General features: G+C 49.5%; 1 protein-coding gene across 5 annotated transcripts in view; it reads left to right on the top strand.

The window, feature by feature from the left end:
- The window catches only part of LOC135369522 (RNA-binding protein 25-like), a 103,611-nt gene that overhangs the window by 9,779 nt on the left and 70,518 nt on the right, over positions 1-23,314 (top strand). For 4 of the 5 annotated variants that reach the window (XM_064603102.1, XM_064603106.1, XM_064603105.1 and 1 more), the window contains exons 3-4: positions 9,961-10,050; positions 23,129-23,202. In XM_064603102.1, coding sequence (XP_064459172.1) covers positions 9,961-10,050; positions 23,129-23,202 — 164 coding nt within the window. The remainder of the gene's footprint in view (positions 1-9,960; positions 10,051-23,128; positions 23,203-23,314) is intronic. The other variant, XM_064603103.1, reaches the window with a different exon arrangement.

The following is a 23,314-nucleotide window of genomic DNA, read 5'->3' as shown; positions in this document are numbered from 1 at the left end:
CGTGTCCGCACATCGACACCGCCGTTTTTCCTTTGACATAAGCCTTCTAATGCTAACCCACTAAAGAAAGAAAGAGGAAAGAAAGGAAGGAAGAAAAAAAGAAGCAAAAGAGAAAGGAGGAAGTAAAACGAGCAATCAAAGGAAGCAAACAAAAGAGAAAGGAGGAAGCACAAGAACGAACCAAAGGCTTGTGCTAACGCATTTCCAAAGGATCCACCAATGGATATCCCTAACGTTTTTATTTTTTTCTGTTTAGTTCCGGTGTGACACCACGGAAATAATGCAACATGTTATTGCATATTCTTCCAACACAAGCTTTTAGACAGTCAAGAGAAAAAATATGAAGGCGATAAGTAGTGGGGCTTTTTCGAAATTGGGTGGAATGTATGACCTACTTTCCGATTTTTCCCATTTTTTGTACGGCTGCAGTGTGAGACACACTGGAACCTACAAATATCAATCACGGGAAAGAACTTTTAACGACGAACAAAATGATGTATTGCTCATTAGAAGCTTTCCAGTTGACGCTACGCAGCACGGCCCGCAATACAACAGTAAAGTGAACGACCGGCCACGTTTGCCTTTTTTTTTTTACATAAAGATGGGATTTCGTAAAGCACATCTGTATACCTCTGTCCACTGTCCTGTATGTGGACAAGAAAACAAAAATCACAAAGATTTCTTTCGGGTGTCGCGTCTTCGCCAGGAGCGGCCAAAGTTCGGAAAAGCAAAAAGAGCGATAAAAGCGAATTCCACCTCGCTTCACGCTTTTTTTTTTTTTTTTCCTTCTCGGTAACGAATTGACATAGCGACTTGAAACAAACGGATTCGTCATCGAGAGATATCGGCCAACAACATATATAATTCTTCAAGCAAAATCTGAGACCATGTCCGGACCAGCCTGGCTGATCTTACGTGGAATCACCCAGCTTGCCTCATTCTCCCTTGCTCATCCACAGGGTGTCACAGAAATCGTGTCACTAAATTTTTATAATAAAAAAGAACTACTGCACCTAGAACTACGCGGTCAACGGCACTTGTTTTTACTAGGTTTTGCCAGAATGTCATCTCACAGTCTCTCAGTACTCTTTCTGGTCAGGAAATTCCAGTCCAATAAAATAGACAAGGTCACTTAGGGGTCATAGCTCGCGCGCGGGGGCGATGGCGTCGTTCGAAGGGCGAGAAACCCTCGTGGAGCAGACGAATAAACAACAACAACAACAACTTTCCAGATGATGAGCGGGGCACCGCGTGTTTTGAGCAAAGATTGGAGCCGATATTTCTGGAGGTTCAGTTCAGGTTCAGTTCAGGTTCAGAGAAGAAGAAGAAGAAAAGAAACAATAGATGCGGTTGAAGCTAGTTTCAGTCGGTACGAATCGGTTGAATTGACGTAAATTTTGGCCTCTTGGCTTGTCGATTGTTGATTGAGTGTAGACTGCAGCCTTCGTCGTGATCTTTTTCTGATACGCCATATTTTAATTGAATGAGATTGCAGGGTGATTGAAGTCGGGTTTGGTTCCCAAGATAGAATTTCCTCCTACCAAAGTGTGATTTCATAGCACTTTCCACCAAGAAATTTGATATCTGACAACATGGAAGTCGGAGCCACATGGGAGGGGGAAGTTCTCCCGGTTTGGAGCGTTACCACTGCTGTCGGGTAACACGTTTGGAACCTATTTGCGTTGACAGCGCCCTCCTCTCGAGGTGTACACAACCCGTACACTCTGCCTTCATCAGTGGACGCTTTGCCAGTGGTCGCAATGCCTTCAAAGTACGTGCAACGTATTGCAATGCAGAAAAAGAAGAATGGCAAGTTTACATCAGGAAAAAGTAGACCCAGCATGCAGTAACGTCACTAAATAGGGGTACAGTGTATCGCATTCCTTTGCCGCGACGGAACCGCCGTTCGGTGTCCGCGATTGGGCCGATCGTGTCACGTGGTTTCTCCTTCCAAGAACGCACCGTCCATGTTGAGTCACCTGCATCCAGAACCGGCTTCCTCGGTTGCGAGCTGGCTCGCCTGCGCGCTGTTCTCCGGCGGAGAAGGGGGAGATTGTCGTGCCGTTGCTAGGCGACGCAGCCGCACCGGACCCAAGATGGCGACCTCGCTCGCTGCCGTGGCTCAGTGTCTCTACTCTGCTCCCTATTTAGTGGCTCCAGCACGCACGAGGGGCTGTGCTACGAACGAAGTGGGACGGGCACGGTACACGCACGTGGGGTCGCGGACACGCGACGGTCATTCAGTGGCGGATCTAAGGGGAGGGGGCGGTTGGGCGATCCCCCCCAAACGGTAGGTTATACATTAGTTTTCCTCCTCTTCCCTCCCCAATTATGCGCGTCGACAATGAACCCACCCCCTTGATCCGCCCCCATAGGTGGGCCATTTTCCTGCGGCCTCATCATCCTCACATCACGAAGCGCAGACTTCATTGGCCTCACTCCCTACCATCAAGAAATTTTCCTCACTAGTAACTAAACCTCAGTCGCCCTCACCCTCACATTCCATTTTAAATTTTGCCCTCACAAACCTCACCTCAGGGCATCGGGATCCCGAGAGGCCTCACCATCCTCATCCTCACATGCCTTCACCACATGAGGCTATTCACAACCCTTATGACCTCACGTATCTTCACCTCATGAGGGTCCACATCCTCACGTGACCTCACCTCATGAGGGCCCTCATGTCCTCACGGCGCCTCGCGTACTTTCGCCTAATGAGGACCCACATGGCCTCACGAGTCCTCATCTTCACGAGTCCTCGCCTCGTGAATGCCCTTATGGCCTGACGTGTCTTCAGGTCAAGGTGGCACATGAGCCTCAAAAGAACTTTCCGTCATGTTCACATGACACGTCGGCGTTGAACTACTGTGTCGGTAGTTGGTACTAATGGTACGGCGCGGCATTAAACTGTTTATAGGGTTTCGTGCTGTGCTTGGATAAATTTGGTAACAGTTGTTACTGTCACAGTGAGGTTTAACGTTAGTGTTTGGCATCAGCAAAGAGGAGCCCGAACCCATCACCTCCTCCGTGAGGCCCCTCACGAAAGGCCTCACGGAATACGTTGTACCCTACCCTCAAGTATTAATGGCCTCACGACGACTAGCCTCATGAGGGGCAATGCCTCACGACTGTCCTCGTGAGGAACGTTCAGCGCGGTCTGGCCTCACTCGCCCTCACCTCATCGTCGTGAGGTGAGGGTGAGGCGTCTTGATGAGGGTCCTTATGAGTGAGGACGCCCAGCTATGTCCGCCCCTGCGTTCATTGCTAGTTGTTGCTTCATATTTGAACGTCACGTTGTTTGGTGAACAATTGTATGATCATTATGCTGCGTTATGCATGCATATTGGGTAACATTTTCTTTTTGTACCGCATTGCGTATGTTTTGAATGCTTCGTGCCTTAAGCCTCCTTCACGCGGTTCTCGACATAACCAAGATGGCGTCTTAGGCCAGTTCCAGGACCTTTCTTTGAACAAAATGTCTCAAGTCGTGGGATGGTTCGTAGAGTATTGTTTGGAAACTACTACTTTCTCATAGCTCAGGAGGAAATTTTGGGATTGCCCAAAACCTACATTTAGTAAAACAACGTGGTTTTATCTGCTGACAAATAAATAAGAGATGGAAAGAGAGAAGCGGTGCAAGAGGCAGAAAATTTCCTGAATGATTCTAGCTTTTCACTTGAAATTCGAAATGAAGAGAAGCAAGTGGTAATCTTTTTGGGAATGATATACGGCCATGAATGAGCTCGAGTCAGTGATTTTGTAACAAATTAATATTTTGTTGATGAGCAACGGGTACCACTTGCTACCACAAATAGCTTTGACACCTTGCAGGAACAAGGTGTGACAAAAGATAAAGGAAATCAAACGGTACCAGGATAAACTGTCATCCATAGCCCGTCCGCCAGATAGAGCTTGAAGACGGTACGGAAAAAAAAGAGAGAGAGAGAAAAAATCGTTGACTCACACCGAATAAAATCGCTAAGACCAGTGCTAAAAACACTAAGGACGACAGAGGACGGACGCACTGATCAGGTTGTTTGCAGATAATTGCGTAAGTTCGTATGCAGTATTTTACTCTGATAAGATACATGCATTTCTCGAAAACAAAAGCTGAAAACGTGTGTTTGAGTGGAACGACGTGGCGCTGAAGTGTTGTGTAAGCTGGTGGATCATTAAACATTTGTTGAAAGTGCGGTGCGTCCGTCCTGTGCCGTCCTTAGTATTTTTAGCACTGGTTTTAGCGACTTTATCATGTGTGACCAACAGGCCCACATTGGTACTTCATTCACACCGAATCCTCGTTCTTGTGTGTTTCGCCTCATGAACGCTTGATTTGCCTCGCAGTAATGTTTTCAAAATGTAGTGAAAGGTTTGGCACTCCTCTGCGTTGCTAGCGAGAGAAATGGCACATGTTCAAAGCGAGCATTCCACGTGAACTGTTTCGCGAAGCTATAGGCAGGCTCCAATAGCTCCCCATAGAGCCCATAGTTTGAAATAATTCACACAACACTGGGCACACGACCAATGAAATTGCGACGTGGTGGATATTATGCACAACCAGTCTGCCAATCAGGGGCCTCCATGTCTGGCTGGCTTTTCGGTCGGTCCTGGCTACCATCGACTTCTACTGTATTTCAGGCCTGCCGCCGTTACTCGGTATTCAAAATAACTAAAGCGATTTTTGGGTAAAATAAAGATTTATTTGATACAAAGCACTAATTCAAAGATCTGATACATGGGTGCACTGTGCGTACAAAGCCGACTGCGTTGCTGACACACTGGGACAAAGTTCGAACATGAAGCAGAACGAACCGTTCAACTCCTAATACCGAGCCAGTCTCATGAGTGCGTACTATTTCATGATGAGCATCTTGTTTCGCTGCCTGCGGTGCATCCATTATAGCGAAGCGAAAAGCGCTTGTGTGGCACGTAATCCTGTCTTTGTTGACAGTCCTCGAAGTCCAACGGCGCTCGAACTTGTTCTTCACGCTCCAACTAATGAAGCATTCCGGTACCGCGGTTGACAAATTGTTCGTGGGATAACAGTTTTGTGTCCAGAAACAGCACAACACGTGTAGATTCACAAGGACGAACTAATAAACCCGCGAACATATTTCTGCAAACTGTTCTGTCGATTGACACCACCGAACACAGGAGGACGACATGCCGGCCATGCTATTTCGAAACTATGCTGAAACGGCCGAGACGCTGTACGCACATGCGCGCTGCAAAATTCGATTTGAAAACGTTCTCGACCAATCGGAGCGCGCGCACAGACTAGGCCAATGGGCTTGCAACATGGTGTATGGGCGCAGTGGTACATACTCTACAGCCGCGTCCGCGGGTACCTGAGGGGGACTGGCTATAGGTTCGTCAGACATCCTTCGGGCAAACAGTAGAAGAAATTACTGTTCTCTTCAATTCCGCTTCAGCAAGAAACGACGGGTTCGAGCGTCTTCGTTTACAAAGCCGACTTGGCATTACATCTTTCCCCTCAAGCTGTGCTCTAAGACGACTTATTGCATTGACGTCCTCTTGAAAGATGTATCATTTGAAAATTTTACGTTTCTCGGCGTTTGAGTATACCGGGTGTTTGCTCTAAGGTGTCCAGAAATTTTAGTTAAAGCGAGCGATAAAAGAGAAACGAGCGCTACTTTTCAGCTATACTTGACTAAGGAACAGGTGCTACTAGTGAAGCAATACCTGTTTCTTACTCAAATAGCAGAAAAGAACCACTCGCTTTTCCTTTTATCGCTCGCTTTAAATATAACTTCTGAACACGTTAGAGCAAACACACTGTATAATACACATGTCACACTGGTTACTGGTTAATTTGAAGGCGCTCAACAATTCACACTCACCGCAGTAAATCTTCAACAATAATTAACACGAATATTTGGAGCTATCCCGTCGAAAAAAAAAGTACAGAACGTCATGCATTTTGGGGTGCCCACGCCCTAGCTCTCGACCACTTTTTGCGCGCCCTCGCTCTCAGTCCGACGAAAGGTGGCTGCTAAACCCAGCCCACAGAGGGAACGTGCTACCCTGTCGAGTAAGAAGCACCGTAGAATTTACGTTTTGTGCTGGCAGGAAAATATCGGAAAGCGTCAAAAATTGAATGTAAACAAAGTCACGCGACCTTAAAAATGATGATATCTGTGACGTACGACCAGGGCAAGAAGGTTATTTCACCGCAAGCGAACGGCTTGAAGGAGGTTGCAAGGTGGCGTCGATGCCGGGCCGTGCCGCTGTCTTCCGCGAGGGACCATTAAGTACAGTGTGCTGTGTGTTGAGTCTTCAGCACACGTTAAAGAACCCTCAAGCATACCTCAGCTAAACTCACTCATGAGCGTGCTCATTCATGCTCTGTGCGGCGAATGAGTTGAGCACGAGTGAGGAAACAGAGAGATATATCGTGGGCGGCTATGTAGATCACCCGGACGAGTACCACTGAGTGAGTCGCTCCCCACTATCATCCTATTCATCATGATACCCCATTGAGTCATTCCCAATGTTCTGAACAGTTACAATGGCAGAAGAAGAACATGGTCAAAGGCCAGTCTCATGGCGAAAGCGCACGCAGCTGCTACACGGCTGAACGTGGCATGCCTGACAAAATTCACACTTATGAGCATGAGTTAGTTCCAGTCCGCATTCATCCTCAGTGTGACGAATGAGTTGGGCGTGAGTGAGGAAACGGTGAACTGGGCAAGAGGTGAGTGAGCAAACAAAGAGCCGAGCTGGGAGTCACAAGCGCAGACTATACATGGTGTTTGCTCTAACGTGTCCAGAAATTATAATTTAAGCGAGTGATAAAAGGAAAGCAAGTGGTACTTTTCTGTAACTTGAGTAAGAAAACAGGTACTGCTGCACTAGTAGCACCTGTTTCTTAGTCAAGTAGCCGAAAAGTAGCCCTCTATTCTCTTTTATCGCTCGCTTTAAATAAAATTTCTGGACACGTTAGAGCAAACACCATGTATAAAGTCTCTAAATAGGGAGCAGAGTAGAGACATTGAGCCACGCCGGTGAGGCCGGTGAGCCAGCCCGCCATCTTGGATTCGGCGCGGCTGCATCGCGCATGCGCACGTCCCCCTCTCCCTCGTGCTTCCCGCCGGGTTTCGAACTGGCTGGAAAACAGACGCCATATCGCCGCTGCTGTAAGCCATGGCTGTGAATTGCGTCTCTTATGGCGGTACGATTTATTATGTGCAGGAAAAGAAGTTGTGTTTTTTTTAAATGTTTCCGTGTGATATGTTATATCCTCGAAAACGCGAAGCGTGGGTTCGGGCTGTGAAAAGCCAGGAAGAATTGCGAGACATGACAGCATTTCCAACCGTCCGGGAAACACAAACGAATTTGCCCAAAGCTTTTCGCAAGCTTCCCAACACAAGATAAGTACTCCATGCGACTGAAGTCAGAATCCAAAGGCCATCCTCACGAGATGCACCGAGACAAACTTTTTCGCATTATAAACATTACAACACATATAGAGCAGTAGTTGGTTGCACCCCAGACGGTTACATCAGATTTGTTTCCCGGCTTTGGGGTCCGTATCTGACGTGGCCATAGTGCTGTAGAGGAGATGGTGTTTCTCTACATGAGTCCTGACCGGCGATGATGGAATGCCACGGAGGGGCGATGACGGTGGCCTATCTGCATGGCCGCGCAGGTGGAACTGAGGCCGGTGCTCCATCACACCCCCCACCCCTCAGACGCAAAGCGGCGATAAATCAGACACCCACGAGTTCACTGAAGGAGGACAGCGAGGGCGACTGTGGATGACGTGCACGGTTGAACAGGTGCATGGTGCAGTACACGTTGGCAAACAATCGCAGCTGTGGTGACAGACGGGAAGAACGATCCGTCAGGGAGAGACACGCGAGCGGGAAAGAGTGAGGCGCTGTCGGTGTCGTGGTCCTGGGGTGCCGCGACCGGCACGGGCGCCGAAGCTCGGAGAGGTTAGGTGAGTGACGCGAGGCTGAGCGAGCCGTGGGGAGATGCCGAGACGCCGGCTGCGGCGACTGCCGTGACCGGCAGGTGAGCGCGTGGCTCGAGTGTCGCGGCCGGCAGTGAAAGAGCACCGGGGTGCGGTCAAGAGCCGTGGTACGGCAGGAGTGAAGGCGGATGCTGCTGTGAATCGCGTGTGTGCCGGAGGGATGCGCTTCGCAGAATGGCGTCTGCAGTACAGCTGCCGAGCGGAGGAAGCCTTTGAAAATGTGACCAGGTCGTGGCCAGGTGTGAATGAGCCGGTTCGAAGGAGTCGAGTCGCAGCTGAATGGTCGGGTCGTTGCGTGAACGCAGGCCGTCATTGGGTTGGGAGGCTTCCAGGATAGCTTCCAGGCTGCTCCAGGATAGGCTACCAGGATGCTCAGCGCCATGTCGGTGAAGCTGTTGCAAAATTTGAGCTGGTTGAAGAGGCCGAATTACGCCGAATTTGGTGTTCATAGTTCGAGTCACCAAATGTAGAGGAGATGGTGTTCCTCTACATGAGTCCTGACCGGCGATGATTTAGTAGCACGGAGAGGCGATGACAGCGGCCTATCTGCATGGCCGCGCCGGTGGAACTGGGGCCGGTGCTCCAGGCGGGTGGCCATCTTCGTTCTTGTCCACGGTCGACCACGGTGCAGAGTAGTGGATTGTTAGACCGCCTCGAAGCTGGTGATGCCATAATGGTAGATAAGGACTTCAATGTTCCGTGTCTCCCCCAAGGAATTCAAGTGTACAATACACCACTTAGGGTGGGGGGTGGGGGGACTCCAAATATCCAAGAGCAGTGTAAAAAGTGCAGGAGTGCATGTTGAACGTGAGATCCGACGTGTCAAAGAATTTCACATTCTTGATCGGGCCTTTCCCATCAGCATGGTGGACATTGCTGAGCAGATATTTCGTGTATGCTGCTACACTAGTAATTTCCAAATTCCCTTAATAAATGAGGCCTAACACGACACAGAGAAGGTACTAAGGGACTGGAGCCTCCTTAGACGGATATTCAGCTCCCTGATACTGTCTACAACGTAGTACCCATTTATATACTTTTTATATGGGATATAATTCCCCAAGGTTCCCAGGTGGCGGATGCGTTTGGTGAGAACTTCTTGGAAGAGAGCATGCTAAAAAAAAAAAAAAAAAAAATGCTGTCCACCCGGACTCCAAGAACGGAAACGGGATGCCGTCCTCCTCGATCATAGACAGAAATTCTCACTCTTCTCGATCAGACTGACAAACACCCAAAGAAACAGTCAGACAGACGACAAGAAACAAACGAAACCACTGTTATATTTCAAGAGCGTTCTAACCGAACACTCTCGAGCGAAGAGAGCCATATAGTTCCTCCCGCGTCTAACAGACGGCGCCAGTGGCGGATTGGACGCCAATGTCCCCCTTCTTCGCCGGAGAGCAGCGCGCAGTCGAGCCAGCTCGCAACCGAGGAGGATTACGTGGATGGAGGGGACTCAACATGGACGGCGCGCTCTTGGAAGGAGAAACCACGTGACACGACCGGCCCAATCGCGGACACCGAACGGCGGCTCCGACGCGAAGAAGGAATGCGATTACTCTGTACCCCTATTGAGTGACTCTTCTTCTTCTTCTTCTATTGCCGACCTCCGCTCTCAGGTGGGCAAAATTAATCCCCAGACGGACCACTGCGACGTCATAGTTGTCTCGCGACGTAGGGCCGCGAATTATTAGCATTCTGGTGTAGGCTAGTTGTCGCCTACATTTCCTCAGGTCTGGGGAAGCATGCACAGGGCGAGGCATCTGTCCCTGGGGCTCCGTCGTCATGCATGTATCCCTGTGCATCCTTCCCCAGACCTGGGGATGTGTTGCTGACAACGCAAGTCTCGTTGTTGTCACGTTGCCTTCTCCCTGTCATGTCTGTTCGTATATTGTGTTTGATAGTTTTACGAAAAAGGGAAATATTCGGTCGGTTGCTAATGTGTACGATCCCGGTTATAACAGCGTTTGCGAAGATGGGAGGCGAGAGAGTTGCGGATGGCCAAGCAGCACGCCCAGCGGAAGCAGCAAGAGGAGGCGAGGCTTCTGCAACAGGTGCGTGCTTTGAATAGGGCGACCTTCTTTACTGACAATGCCAGTAAAATTGGCTCTTTCATGAGCGCCTATATATGTTAGCGTAATGACCCCTCTCTGCACTGTGTACCGCAAAATGTTTATTGCGTTAGAGGAGTAATGAGGTGACATTTAACGTTGCTCGAAAAGCTGCCTCATCTGTCAAGCTTTCCACAAGAGTGGAGGATTTTCTTTTTTTAAGTATGTGCGGTAGAGTACTGCATGATCCGAAGGTGAGCCCGCACTGTGGCGCTGGTGCAGATTTTTTGGTGCTGTGCGGGTGCGGGTGTCACTCTTGACTCCGGGGCTGGTAGCGAGCCGGACGCGGGCGACGCGGGTTAGACATATCATGAAAACACATCCAGTGTCGAAACAGAGACGGGGAGTCGTGGAACGTGAAGCCGTCGCGGGGCTAGAAATGTGCCCTTACGTAGGGGAAAATGCGGCAAGATGAGAGATAAATTTGCAGTTGAACATGGACTTTTTATTTTTCGTGTTAAAAAGAAAAAAAAAAAAAACTAGCCATACGCACATTCTTAAGGCTCTAGAGCTTCTGATCTGTAAATCAGAACGGACGTGGCCGGTTCTGAAATGAACGCAAAACAAGAAATTCAAAAATGCAGATTGTCTCATCTTGCTCCAACCCTCGGGGCAAGACGAGACATCGCGTGGGGTAAGATGAGACACGCCGTGGTAATAAAGTATACAACTTACTTTTTGAAATTCAAGCACCCACACAAAACCCGGTGCTATTTTGTTCCGCCGTCCTTTGCAAACAAGGCAGCCGTCAGTCTGATGTGTTCCTGGTAGCTCGCTTTTGTTTTTAGTGCGCCTCTGCTTTGCTGGAAATATGTTAGGAAACAAGAAAATTTGCTGAAGAATCCTAAGCAATCTGAAAAAAAAAGAAAAAGGAATCTGAAGAACAATCATAAAGCTACCTAATAGTTGATTCATCACTTTCTAAATTACATTAAATTTAAATTGCATTACATTTAAATTACATTAAGTTGTCGCGTCTTGCCGCGTGCATACCATTGGATGCATTGATTTTTCAGTTAAACACCGGATAACCAGGAGTGCCAATATTTTGCACATATCTAGATGAATGAATAAAGAAATAGAATGTGGACTTACACTGACAGAGTAAGCCTGCGAAACGCTGCTGCACAGATGACAAGAAAAAGGACCTTTACGCTCCAGGCAGAAGTAATCGATCTTTTTTACCCCTCAACGCAAACACCAATCCGGACAATTCTCACGTGAAGCACGAAGTCAGAGTAACTATTTAATACGTGAGCTTTCGGGCAGAAGAAGGGCAGACTCTGCCCGAAAGCTCACGTATTAAATATAGGTGGGTACAAATCCAGCGAACCGGTAGAGATGTAGGAAGGGAGTTGCCTCAGGACAGAAGCCGCCGATATTTCGAACAGAGACTGTTCTGACACCAGAGAGAACAGAGACCCAGAAGAAGAACAGCCTCTGTTCGAAATATCGGCGGCTTCTGTCCTGAGGCAACTCCCTTCCCACGTATTAAATAGTTACTCTGACTTCGTGCTTCATTCTTTCGATATTATTTTTCTTGACGACGTTTCATCAAGCTGTGACCGTGTATTATTTTACCTTCTTGATCTCAATTCTCACGTGCAATAAAGCGGACATGCAGAGCCACCTATGAGTAAAGCTTCAAGTGCATGGAGCAACACGTCTCTGGGACAGGCGGCATCGAGCAAAAAATGACTCATCTTGCCTGGTGTCTCCCTTTGCCCACCTTACCCTATGTCTCTTCAGATGTATCCATATCTTCAACTATTATGTACTCATTGTGTCTGGAAACCAATCCTTTGACTCTGCCTACATCAAACGTCAAACGTCAAACCACGTTTGCTGCTCGGCAAACCATGCATGCACGTTACTGTTGGGGAGTTGAGGAAACAAATCGGAGTCAAACCTGCAGTTTGCAGAAGGCGCTAAATCAAATCCAAATCAAGTCCGGATTTACTTTACTCGAATAAATCTAAATTTATTCGAGTAAATCAAATCACTTTAAATGCGGACTTATTTTCAGCGCGCCAAATCAAATCCCTTTTTAAATACGGTTCTTTTTTTCAAATCCATCACAAATCCGGATGAGGAACTAACACTGCTGAACAACAATGGGGTGGTTTCAGAATCGACGGCAGTGTTCGAAGCGCGGATTTTTACACATAATGCCCAGTTAGTAACACGAGTTCCTAACAGTTGCGGAACTAAGAAAAAGAGGCGAAACATATGGAAGACATCTGCTTCAGTGGAGCCCGATGAGCCTGAACCGCAGCAATAGAAATGGGAACTTGATTCCAGGACGCGAATATTGTGCTGCTGCGGGAAACGTCGTGCTTGTTACTTCCTTGGCGTACGGTACACCTGCCGCGTGATACACTTATTGCTGTGCAGCATGCACCAAAAGTGCTTGGAAGTAAAGAGATGGGAGAGCAGCATAATGATACAGCACTGCAAAAATTGGTGGGGAGCAGGAAGGACAAGGTGGGTCCTAGCGCTTTTCTTTTTCCCGCCCATGAAGTATAATACGCCGTGAATTGACGTGAGCAGCGTGCACAATCGTCGTTTGCTGATGTTGCGAGGTGTAAAGGGTCACCAGTCGGGACGCGCAAACCGGATGTCAGATTACACCGCGTCCGCGAGTTCGAAGAAATTTACAGCGTCGCGGGTTCACGTGATCGGTCTGGCACGGCGTGTGTCTGTGAAGATGTGGGGGCCGCGAAGGAAGTCGGTTTTCGGGAAATAATACGGAGAGCCTGTCGGCTCAGAGCTGTGTCGGCTGCTACAAGGGTCCCCCTCTTACCCTGTATTCACACGAGTCAGTTTTCTGCCGGCAAGGAGCCGGCAAGTCGGGAAGGAGTGAGAGGATATCCGAGATAAACAAGGTCACTACGCGTCTGAAGACGCCCGCTCATTCTCTAGCATTCACACGAGTCAGTTTCCCGGCGGCTGTCAGTTTTCCGATACCTTCTGTATTCGCGCTTGCATTGCGTCTGTGTCTAGCGTAGGATTGACCAATGAAAGATTGTGGATGATGCAGAGTGCATTCACGTGAGAAACGGCAAAAAAATATGTGCCAAAGAATAGATTCCGAAAAAGCACTATGGAATGTACAGTATTAACCCAAATCTCCGTGTGGACGACCCAAACGCCTGTCGGAGTATTTTGAGAAGAGACGTTGTCACATTCGATTTTATTTTCCACAAATGAAGCGTATCTCGATGCTGAGCACCAATATACGCGCCATAGCGTCCCTAACAAGTGATCGACTGGCGATGACGCTGTGATGTCGAGCTACAGGTAGTCAATAATTAATTAAATGAAATAAAATAAAATGAATTTTTATTTTCCTTTCGGTAGGACGGGTAGCTTCCAATTATTACGTTTTTGTACATGTAACATGGAAATGTGCAAGCGAAATATTATGTGTAGTCAACATTTGTCCAGCGAAAGAAATATCCGCGTTTATAAAATTCATGCTTTATATTCCGTGTCTGTTTCGCCTCATGTAGAGAAAAAGCTACCTTTGTGCACACTACATTGTAGGCATCCATCTATGCATTGCATAATTGTTCCGACGCTACTGCGCCGGTGAGTCGTTGCACCACTTTCGCGGTAAAGCCAACTATTGTTGGCGTTCCAATTCAGAATTGGCCATAGTACAGTGAACGCCGTTGTATGGGACACATGCAGAGCATTCCTGATGAAATATAAAGCAAGCGCGATAACTACTTATCCGTTGAGTCACCTTCTCCTTCTGCCGGCAGCAGACACCGTCGGTCGTCAGAATCTGTGCCGGGAGGACAAGATATCCGGCTGCCTCCGACTGCCGCTCCGGAGATCAGAAAGTGGTGACGTGGCGAAGAGCGCCGGTCACGTGGCACCAGAGAGCGATGACGTTTCCTGCCGCCTGAGCGTCAGCCGGCAGAAAACTGACTCGTGTGAATACAGGGTTAGTGAACGATAAAGAAAGGGGTCATTGTTCAAACTATAGAAGAGGAAGACTTTCGGTCCCCAATAGTGCGCGTCTCCTTAACTGCGGAGAAAACATAGTACATAATAAATAATAAAATAACGAATAAATACACTATATAGTAAATTCGTGCGAATGTTCGAGAAATAACATGATGAAATAATTTAACAAGAAATGTTGCACTTCATTAAGAATAGTTGAGAGTCAGGGTGCAAAGCTGTCAGCGTGAAGTTGTCAGTTGCGGTGACCAGTGCACACGACGGAGAGTCTGACGGCGGGCAGCTGAGCGCGTCACAATAGACGTCAGGAAATCCCAGTGCTCTTTGCGCACGCATTGCATTCTGGGCGCTTGCTGAGCGCGGGAACGAAGAATAATCCTTCACATTTCGCTTTCGCTGACGTTGACACGTCGTGGACAATGGACCGGTACGGTAGTTTCGAGCTCACCCGTTTCTTCCGTATTAGTAAACTCTCACAGTTCAAAGCGACGCGAGCACTCTGGGATTTTCTGAACTCGTCTATTGTCGTGGGCGGAGGAGTCCCATGGTGCGTGATGTCCATGTGCGCTGGCTTTAGCCTATCGACGGAGACTGTGTCTTCGTGACCGTTGATGAAAACGACAAAATGCTTGTCCCGTCGGTGTATGAGGCGATATGGTTCGTCTTACGGTTGTTGCAATGGCTTGCGGGTTGCATCGTGCCGAACGAAAACGTGTGTACACATGTTCAAGTTTTCATTGATGAACACGGTCGACGGTCTGGTTGTCGTGGGGGTTTCGGTCGAAGATATTGCAGAGCGGACTGCAGTCGTGTGACGTGGCAGGTGGGGTCGGGAACTGCGTCTGGTGGTAGGGGAACGAAAAATTCACCAGGTAAGCGAAGTGACGTTCCATGGACGAGTTCCACGCTGCAGCCAAGATGTTGCTTCAGAGCCGAACGGAGACCGAGCAGCACGAGCGGCAATCGTTCCAGCCAGTGGGATTGATGCTCAGTAGCTCGAAGGGATGCTTTAAGTTGCCTTAAGACGCTGTCGTATGGATATGCTTCGTTCCCATCGTCCTGCAAAGTGCTTGGGACAGACGAGATTCAAATTGGCGTCCACGGTCCGTCGTGACTGTGGAGGGAACGCCAAAGCCCGATATGCACCCCGACACGAAGGCTTGTGCTACAGTGTCGACACTGATGTCAGGTATGGGCACAGCTTCCAACCAGCGGGTGAAACGGTCGACCATCGTGAGCAGGTAACTGCGTCCGCCAGATGACTGTGGAGGTCCAACGATATCGATGTGGACTTGATCAAATCGTTTGTCTGGTGGCAGAAAGCGTGAGAAAGGTGTGACGGTGTTCCTTTGCACTTTGGACTTCTGACAAGAAATACACGCACGTGTCCAGTTGCGAACATTGGTGTTGATACTCGGCCAGATGTAGCGTGTTGTGACTAAACGCTGCGTTGCACAAATCCCAGGATGTGAAAGGGAATGCAACGAGTCGAACACTTGGCGTCGGAATGCAGCAGGTACGAATGAGCGTGGTGTTCCTGTCGACATGTCACAAATGAGGGTTTGTGCGGACACAGGTAGGGCGACTTCCTGGTAGTTGGTGGAAAGTTAATTTCGGAAGGCTTCCAACTCGGCGTCCTTACGTTGTGCTGTAGCCATGGCAATGAAATCGACAGCGGGAGACGGGGAAGCAGCGATGGCGCCGACGTCGAGGCGCGATAGCGCGTCGGCAACGACGTTGCTACTTCCGTCGATATGCTGGATGTCGGTGGTGAATTCACTCACGAAGGACATGTGACGAATTTCTCGTGGTGAATGATTCGAGCTGCTGGACTTGATGACAAATGTGAGGGGCTTGTGGTCAGTAAAGGTGGTAAACTGACGTCCCTCCAGTAAATGAATGTAATGCTTGACAGCCAGATACACTGCGAGCAATTCGCGGCCGAATGTGCTGTATCTGGTTTAAGCAGGTTTCATCTTCCTGGAGAAGAATCCGAGTGGTTGCAAATGTCCATAGTCATCTCGTTGGTGAAGTGCGGCTCCGATAGCTTTGTCCGAAGCGTCAACCATGAGACACACTGGAGCACAAGGCGAGGGTGGGTCAAGCGTACGGCGTCGGAGAGGGCTTCTTTTGCTTGGTCGAACGCATTTTTCGCTTGAGGGTTCCATTCCATGGTACTAGTTGGATTGCGTGAGCCCGTCAAGAGGTTGTGAAGAGGCTCGAGAATTTGTGCGCAATGAGGAATGAACCGTCGATAGAAGTTCAGAAGTCCCAAGAATTCTCGCAGCTTTCGACGTGTCGGTGGTAGGGGAAAGTCTTTGATGACGTCGACTTTCTCTGGCAGCGGTGTTATGCCGTGTCGATCAATGCGCTGACCAAGGAATTCCAATGTATCTACGCCGAAGATGCAGTTAGCGGCGTTGATCACCATGCCGTTGTCCTGCAGTCGTTGGAAAAGCAAGCGAAGGTGATGTTCATGCTCTGACGTGCTGGCGACCAGGATGTCATCTACGTACGCGAAGCAGAAGTCGAGTCCGCGTAACACATCTTCGATGCATCTCTGGAAGGTCTGAACGGCGTTACGGCTGGTGACATCTATGACATCCTGGTCGCCAGCACGTCAGAGCATGAACATCACCTTCGCTTGCTTTTCCAACGACTGCAGGACAACGGCGTGGTGATCAACGCCGTTGTCCTGCAGTCGTTGGAAAAGCAAGCGAAGGTGATGTTCATGCTGTGACGTGCTGGCGACCAGGATGTCATAGATGTACGCGAAGCAGAAGTCGAGTCCGCGTAACACATCTTCGATGAATCTCTGGAAGGTCTGAACGACGTTACGGAGGCCGAATGGCATACGGACATACTCAAAGAGACCGAAAGGTGTTATGATGGCCGTCTTGGGAATGTCCGCGGGCTCTACCGGGATTTGGAAGTAGGCCTTGATGAGGTCAATCTTAGAGAACATTGTGGCGGCATGTAGATGAGACGTGAAGTCTTGGATATGTGGGACTGGATATCTGTCCGGAACGGTGATGTTGTTCAACGCACGGTGGTCTCCACACGGTCTCCAGTCGCCGGGATTCTTTTGGGGGACCATATGCAGGGGGGATGCCTATGGACTGGAAGACGGGCGAACGATACCCATCTCTAGCATATGGTCGAATTCACGCTTGGCAATCGCAAGACGTTCAGGAGGGAGGCGTCTTGGACGTGCGTGTACAGGCGGACCGCTCGTCACGATGTGGTGAGTGACGTCGTGACGCGCTGCCGTAGGAGATGGTGTAGCACGCACAACATCAGGAAAATCTTGCTGAAGAGATGAAAACCGATTAGATGTCGAAGGGAGGAGAAACGTAGGTCCGATGGAGGAGTAAGAAGATGGCACGCAGCTGATGCTCAAGGTGGTGGAATTGTCCACGAGCCTCTTCTGGCGTACGTCAACGAGTGGATCGAAGAACTTGAGAAAGTCGGCACCGAGAATGGCGTGGGAAAGATCAGCAATGACGAATATCCACTGAAATGTTCTGCGAAGTCCTATAGGTTCAGAGTCAGGGAACGTTCTCCGTAAGTGGCGATGGCAGAGTGGTTTAGTACGCGCGACTTGTACTCTGGAGAGCGTAAACGACGGTCTTGTGGGGTCGGTGGGACGATGCGTACGTCAGCACCAGTGTCCACAAGGAACCTCTTACCGTAGCATTTATCAGCAACGCATAAGAGACGGCTTCCACATTCCCCGGCAGCACCAGCCGTCGTTAGTGGCTGGGAGTGGCATTTCCCGATCTTGCACAGGGTGGGCGGCACCGTTGAGTGGCGTCACCAAACGTGCGGTGGGACAGCACATGGTACTGTTGGTAGCCGGTGAACCGGAGCGAGTGCGACTGGACCGCGATGATGTTCGACAGCGTTGGCGTGTCGTACGACCGAATCCTTGCATATTGGTGACCGTGTTTGTCAAGTGTGCCACAGTGCTCTGTAATTGCTCGACGTTGGTCATTAGCTATGCGATGGAATCGGACACTGGGACAACCTGTTGAAGAGGTGGCGTGCGTGACGCACCGGTGCTCGTCGACCGACGTGGTAGGAGACGTTGACTGAACCCAAAGTTCCAAGGTGTGGGTCATCGATGCTGATATCGCCTGCTGTAGTAAGCATCACGCGCACTTGCCATGGCAGGAGCTGCAAAAACACCTCCCGCAGGATCGTGTTGTCCAATGTGTTGGAGCCAAGAAGTTGCTGCATGCGTCGCAAAAAGTGCAGCGGCTTCCTGTCACCTAGTTCGTCCGCGATGAGGATCTGTTGAGGACGTCGCTGGTTCCGACGCTGCTGTCCTTCGAATCAACTCCTCTTTCACTTTGTCGTACGGGTTGGGCGGAGGAGGTGAGACGATAATGTCGCGCACTTCTGCAGCAATCTCCGGTGGCAGAGCACTAATTACACGTCGGTATTTGGTGATCTGCAAGCAAATTCCACGTGCACGGAATTGTGCTTCGACTTGTCAATACCAAAGCTCGGGATCAGACGGCCAATGCTGGGGAAGTTTTGAAACTTACGGCTTGAATACGATGTTCGTCAGCTGGAGTCTGGGCTGTGCTACCATCGGGCGGGTTCGGTGTCACCAGACATGGCGATGTGTGATGGACGAAGGAGCGAACACGGACGAAGTAGAAATCGGAAGAAGACAGGCGAGGTGGAGCGTAATCTAGAATCACAGGGCGGACGATGATCAACAGCGAGAAGCGTGTAGGGAAGGTGCACAAAAGTTCCAAGTCCGGAGTCACCAATTTGTTGCGAAGTGTAGAGGGTCACCAGTTGTAAGAATGAATTTGGAGTCACAGAAGAAAGACAGCTTTACATTATGAGCCGTGTTTATTTTAGCGTCCACTTCCTTCGGAACCCCAGTCCAGACTGCCCCCCCCCCCCCTCGGGACGCGCAAACCGGGTGTCAGGTTACACCGCGTCCGAGAGCAAGACCACGCATGCCAGGCGACCCCCGCGAATTCCAAGAAATTTACAGCGTCGTGGGTTCACGTGATCGGTCTGGCGCGGCGTGTGTGGGGGCCGCGAAGGAAGTCGGTTTTCGGGAAATAATACAGAAAGCCTGTCGGCTGCTACAACATTTATCCGGTTTCATACAGGGCGAAGTTTCACAGCCCCCTTAATTCATCGTAATCTACTTGAGGGAAGTGATAATGATAAGTGCAGTCGCGGGACAACCATTACCTGGTGGAAGTGAAAAACGTTGCCTAAGATCCGCCGCCGAGCGAAATGCCGCTCAAAAGACATCGGATTGTAGAAGTTTAAGAATTGGTTTCATAGCTGCTCGTACCTGAAGATAATGCTCGGTCTGTTTGACCAGAGTAAGAAGTCCCCAGGGACTCGTTTCTTCCACTTGCAGGTTTCCTTTCTGCGCAGTGCCCGTAAAAATTATAGTGCTGTATTTTTTGCCCTGAAATAATGCCTCGCGCTGCGCATATACAAAGGCCATTCAAGATTGACCGAGTCTTGTATTTCTTTAAATACGATGGAAAATCCTTGAATGCACACACTACGTCAGTTTTTTTTTTTAAACAGCATAGAAGCGACATTTAACATTACTCGAAACCTTGCTTCATCTGTGAAGCTGCCCACAAAGAGTCACCATGCAAAATCTTTTCGCTCTGTGGTTTATTGTCACTGCGCAATAAAATTTACAAAAGACAGTCGGAGAAAGCAGTCGCGGACGAGAGACTCGAGCCCCGCGTGACGTAGCAACTGCTCGGGGCCTTTTATCTTTGTTTTTTCGTCTCGGCTCACGCGCCGCTTATACATGCTTGAGCTGTGCCGTTGGACGTCACTGGTCACGTGCCGGTGCCCGTGATACGTCACGACGTCTTCTCCTTCACCGATGCGCTCTTTAGACGTGGAGAGGGCTTATTCAAGGTGTGCAGAACAGAGCTTTGCGCGTGCTCTGTAGGTCACCTGCTCTCATCGTTCTTTCGCAGGAGCTCATTTTATTCGTTGCAGAAGACGTCGCAGCGAAAAAAAAAAGGGGGGGGGGGGTGACATCCATGCTCCTTTAAGGTATTCACCCTGCGCGTCCAGAAACCGCTGCCACCGCTGTGGCAACTCTTTGATGACTTTGGCGTAGAAAGAAGTGAAGTGCTGTCAGAGCCACTGCAGGGCATCTTTCTGGAGGGCTTCAATGTGTGGCAACGTCTTTCCTCCAAGGTTCACTTTAAGGGGCCCAAACAAATGAGAATCGCTTGGGGATAAAGTGATAAAGGGGATAAATCGAAGGGGCAAAACCTCCCAGTGCATTTCGGCCAGGGTTGCCACCGTCAAATTCGCCGTGTGAGGGTGGGCATTGTCACGCAGAAGAATGACCCTTACCGGGCAACATCCCACGTCTTTTCTTGCCAAATGAGTTTCACCGACGTGCTCTATACCAAACGTCAAGTAGGACTTGACATTAATCGTGACCCCTTGCTTACCAAGAAGTCCGTATGGATGACATCCCGCATGCCCCAGAAGACAGTTTCCGTGGCTCCTGCGATGAACCTCCCCACTCTCCATCTCAAAATAAAGTTGTTGTTGTTGTTTCTGTGAACTTCCCTGCAGATGGCTGCATCTTGCTGTTCTTTGGCGGTGGAGAAGCCTTATGTCGCCATTCCATGGATCCATGATGCTTCCTAGGTTTCATTGCGTGTGGTGCTTGATTGAAAACCTCGTACCCCTCGGATTGAAACCGGTTCAGCAGCGGCTCAGAGACTGCCATGCGGGCTCATTCCTAGATACAACAACTTTATTGTGAGATGATGCGTTGTGATGATGAGGATTCGGGTTTTTATGGCGCACGGACAACAAAGGCCATAGTGCGCCAAAACTGTGGTGAAATTGTGACCAGTTAAGATTGTGCATGAACAGTGATAGGAGAGTGATCAGTTGAAATTATTATATACGATGCTTAGTAAAAAAACATATTGACAAATGCATAAAACAGCTGGATAAAATTACAAAAGATTGACCATCCCGGTGTCTTTCAAGAAACTAAGAACTCTGCTAAAAGGGACGATAGCCTCATCACCGAGCGACAGCACCGAGGTGAAGAGGTGAAAACTGTCTATAAGACTCTCTGAAATGATGCTGACGATGAGTGTCATGGTACGAACATGTGATGCGTACGTGCAGGACAGAGAGAAGCTCGCCACGGTGCGTACACTCAGGCTTCTCCTCTCCATACAACAAAAACCCATTGGTTAGGAATGTATGACCAGTGCCTAACCTTGTTCGTATAACACACGATAAACGATTTTCTGGCACGTTTCCACGGCTTGAAATCTATGGTTTAATGAGAAGTAATGGGGCTAATGTGGAGTTTGTTGCGTATCTACGAGGGGTGTTCAAGTCAAACCGGGACTTTCTGTCTCCAGAGTGTACAAATGTCTCGCGCTACTCCTTTTTCGTCATTTTCACACGTGACAGGCCCCCACGTTCACCACGTGGTGGTCCAAAGTTTGTGCAAAACAGAAGACACGTGCTGGACAAGATGGCCGACAACGAGGTGAGCGCACACATCGAACAGCGAATTGTCATGAAGTTTCCCGTGAATGAAGGCGTAAAGTCATCTGAAATTCACAGAAGACTTCAGGCTCAGTATGGTCACCATACACTTAGCCGCAGCAAACCGTTTGAGTGGTGCAAACGGTTCCGAGACGGCCGTACATCAGTGCAGGAAGATCCCGACCGGGGCGGCTCAGAGTCAAGTGTCCGAGTTCCCGAGAACATCCAACTTGTGGAGCGCCTGATCCTCAAGGACCGGCGGATAACATGTCTCGAACTGGCTCGAAAGACGGACCTTTCTCTGCGAACGTTGCACACTATCATTCATGAACTCCTCCAGTTTCGGAAAGTTAGTGCCCGTTGGGTCCCGAGGCAGCTCTCCGTGTTTGACCGGCAGAGAAGACTGGAAATGTCCCAAGAGCTAAGGTACCGTTTCGACACTGAAGGACAGCCGTTTCTTGATCGGATCATCACGTGCGATGAAACGTGGGTGCACCATTTCACTCCTGAGTCTAAACGCGCATGAAAACAGTGGAAGCATCCGGGCTCGCCAGCTCCCAAGAAGTTCCGAATCACCCCGTCTGCGGGTAAGGTCATGGCCACGGTTTTCTGGGACAAGGCTGGCGTTGTTCATGTTGATTTTCTACCCATCGGTACCACCATCAATAGTGCGTATTACTGCCAGGTTCTCAGGGATGTGCATAAGGCGCTGAAGCAAAAGCGGCCGTGCGGCCCGTGCCTCATCAACAAAGGAATCCTACTCCTGCAGGACAATGCACCCTCGCATACCGCGAATCTCATGACACGCACCTTACAGAAACTTGGCTGGGAGTTGCTGCCACGTCCCCCTTACAGTCCAGACCTCGCCGCCAGCGATTTCGATCTCTTCGGGCCAGTGAAGGCGTTCCTTGGGGCCAGGGGAGCGAGATTTCGACACGCGCTAAGAGTCATTCGTTTGTTTTCATGCGCCACGGACCCTCGTCTTGTTCTTCGCTTTGATTGGTCGGTCGCTCCCGTTAGCCGTCGTCAGTCGTACAGGGACGCCGCCAGAGGCAGAGGCACTCAGGCGGCACCAGGGAACGGGCATTAGCCGTCTTCCCTCCAAGTGACGTTTCTGCCGTTCCGGGCTCCCGCCCTGCATTGGGAACGCGCCTTAAATCTCGTGTCTTCAGATTGCCACGGAAGTTGCGCTATTGGCAATGACATAAGTTCCGTTATCGCATTACACCTCAAAGGTATATTTCCGTCTCTTCACCACGGCTACCGGCAGTCCTCCAGCCTTGGAACGTGGGGCGGCGAGCGGAGTTCGGGTAACGGCCCTTTAAATGACAGATTGCGCCAGTGTGCGTTCAGAGTGCGTTGCTTTGTACACGACACTATGTTTTTCTTTAAATATCCACGGCCAGATGTTTCTTCCACTCACTATGCTTTACGTGTACCTTCGTGCGCAAGCACTTTGATGTCGCATTGTATCGTACTGTATTCTGAAATTTGTTTTTGTGACTCGCAGATCAAAGCTGCCAGAGAAGCCAGAGCATTCCTGGAAAGTTACGACGACCGCTTGGATGACGTCGCTTTTTACAAGTAAGTTATGAAACTTTATTTTTTGCACGTGGTTGGGTGTCGTCAGCAGACCAGATTGACGACCAACGTGGTAGACTGCAGCCTCTGAAACAATAACTGAGGGTGTTCGAAT

The sequence above is a fragment of the Ornithodoros turicata genome, chromosome 9, assembly GCF_037126465.1.
Source record: "Ornithodoros turicata isolate Travis chromosome 9, ASM3712646v1, whole genome shotgun sequence".
In the NCBI taxonomy this organism is placed as follows: Eukaryota; Metazoa; Arthropoda; class Arachnida; order Ixodida; family Argasidae; genus Ornithodoros; species Ornithodoros turicata.
Note: the sequence above shows the minus strand (reverse complement) of the source record. Positions and strands in the feature narration are given on the sequence as shown.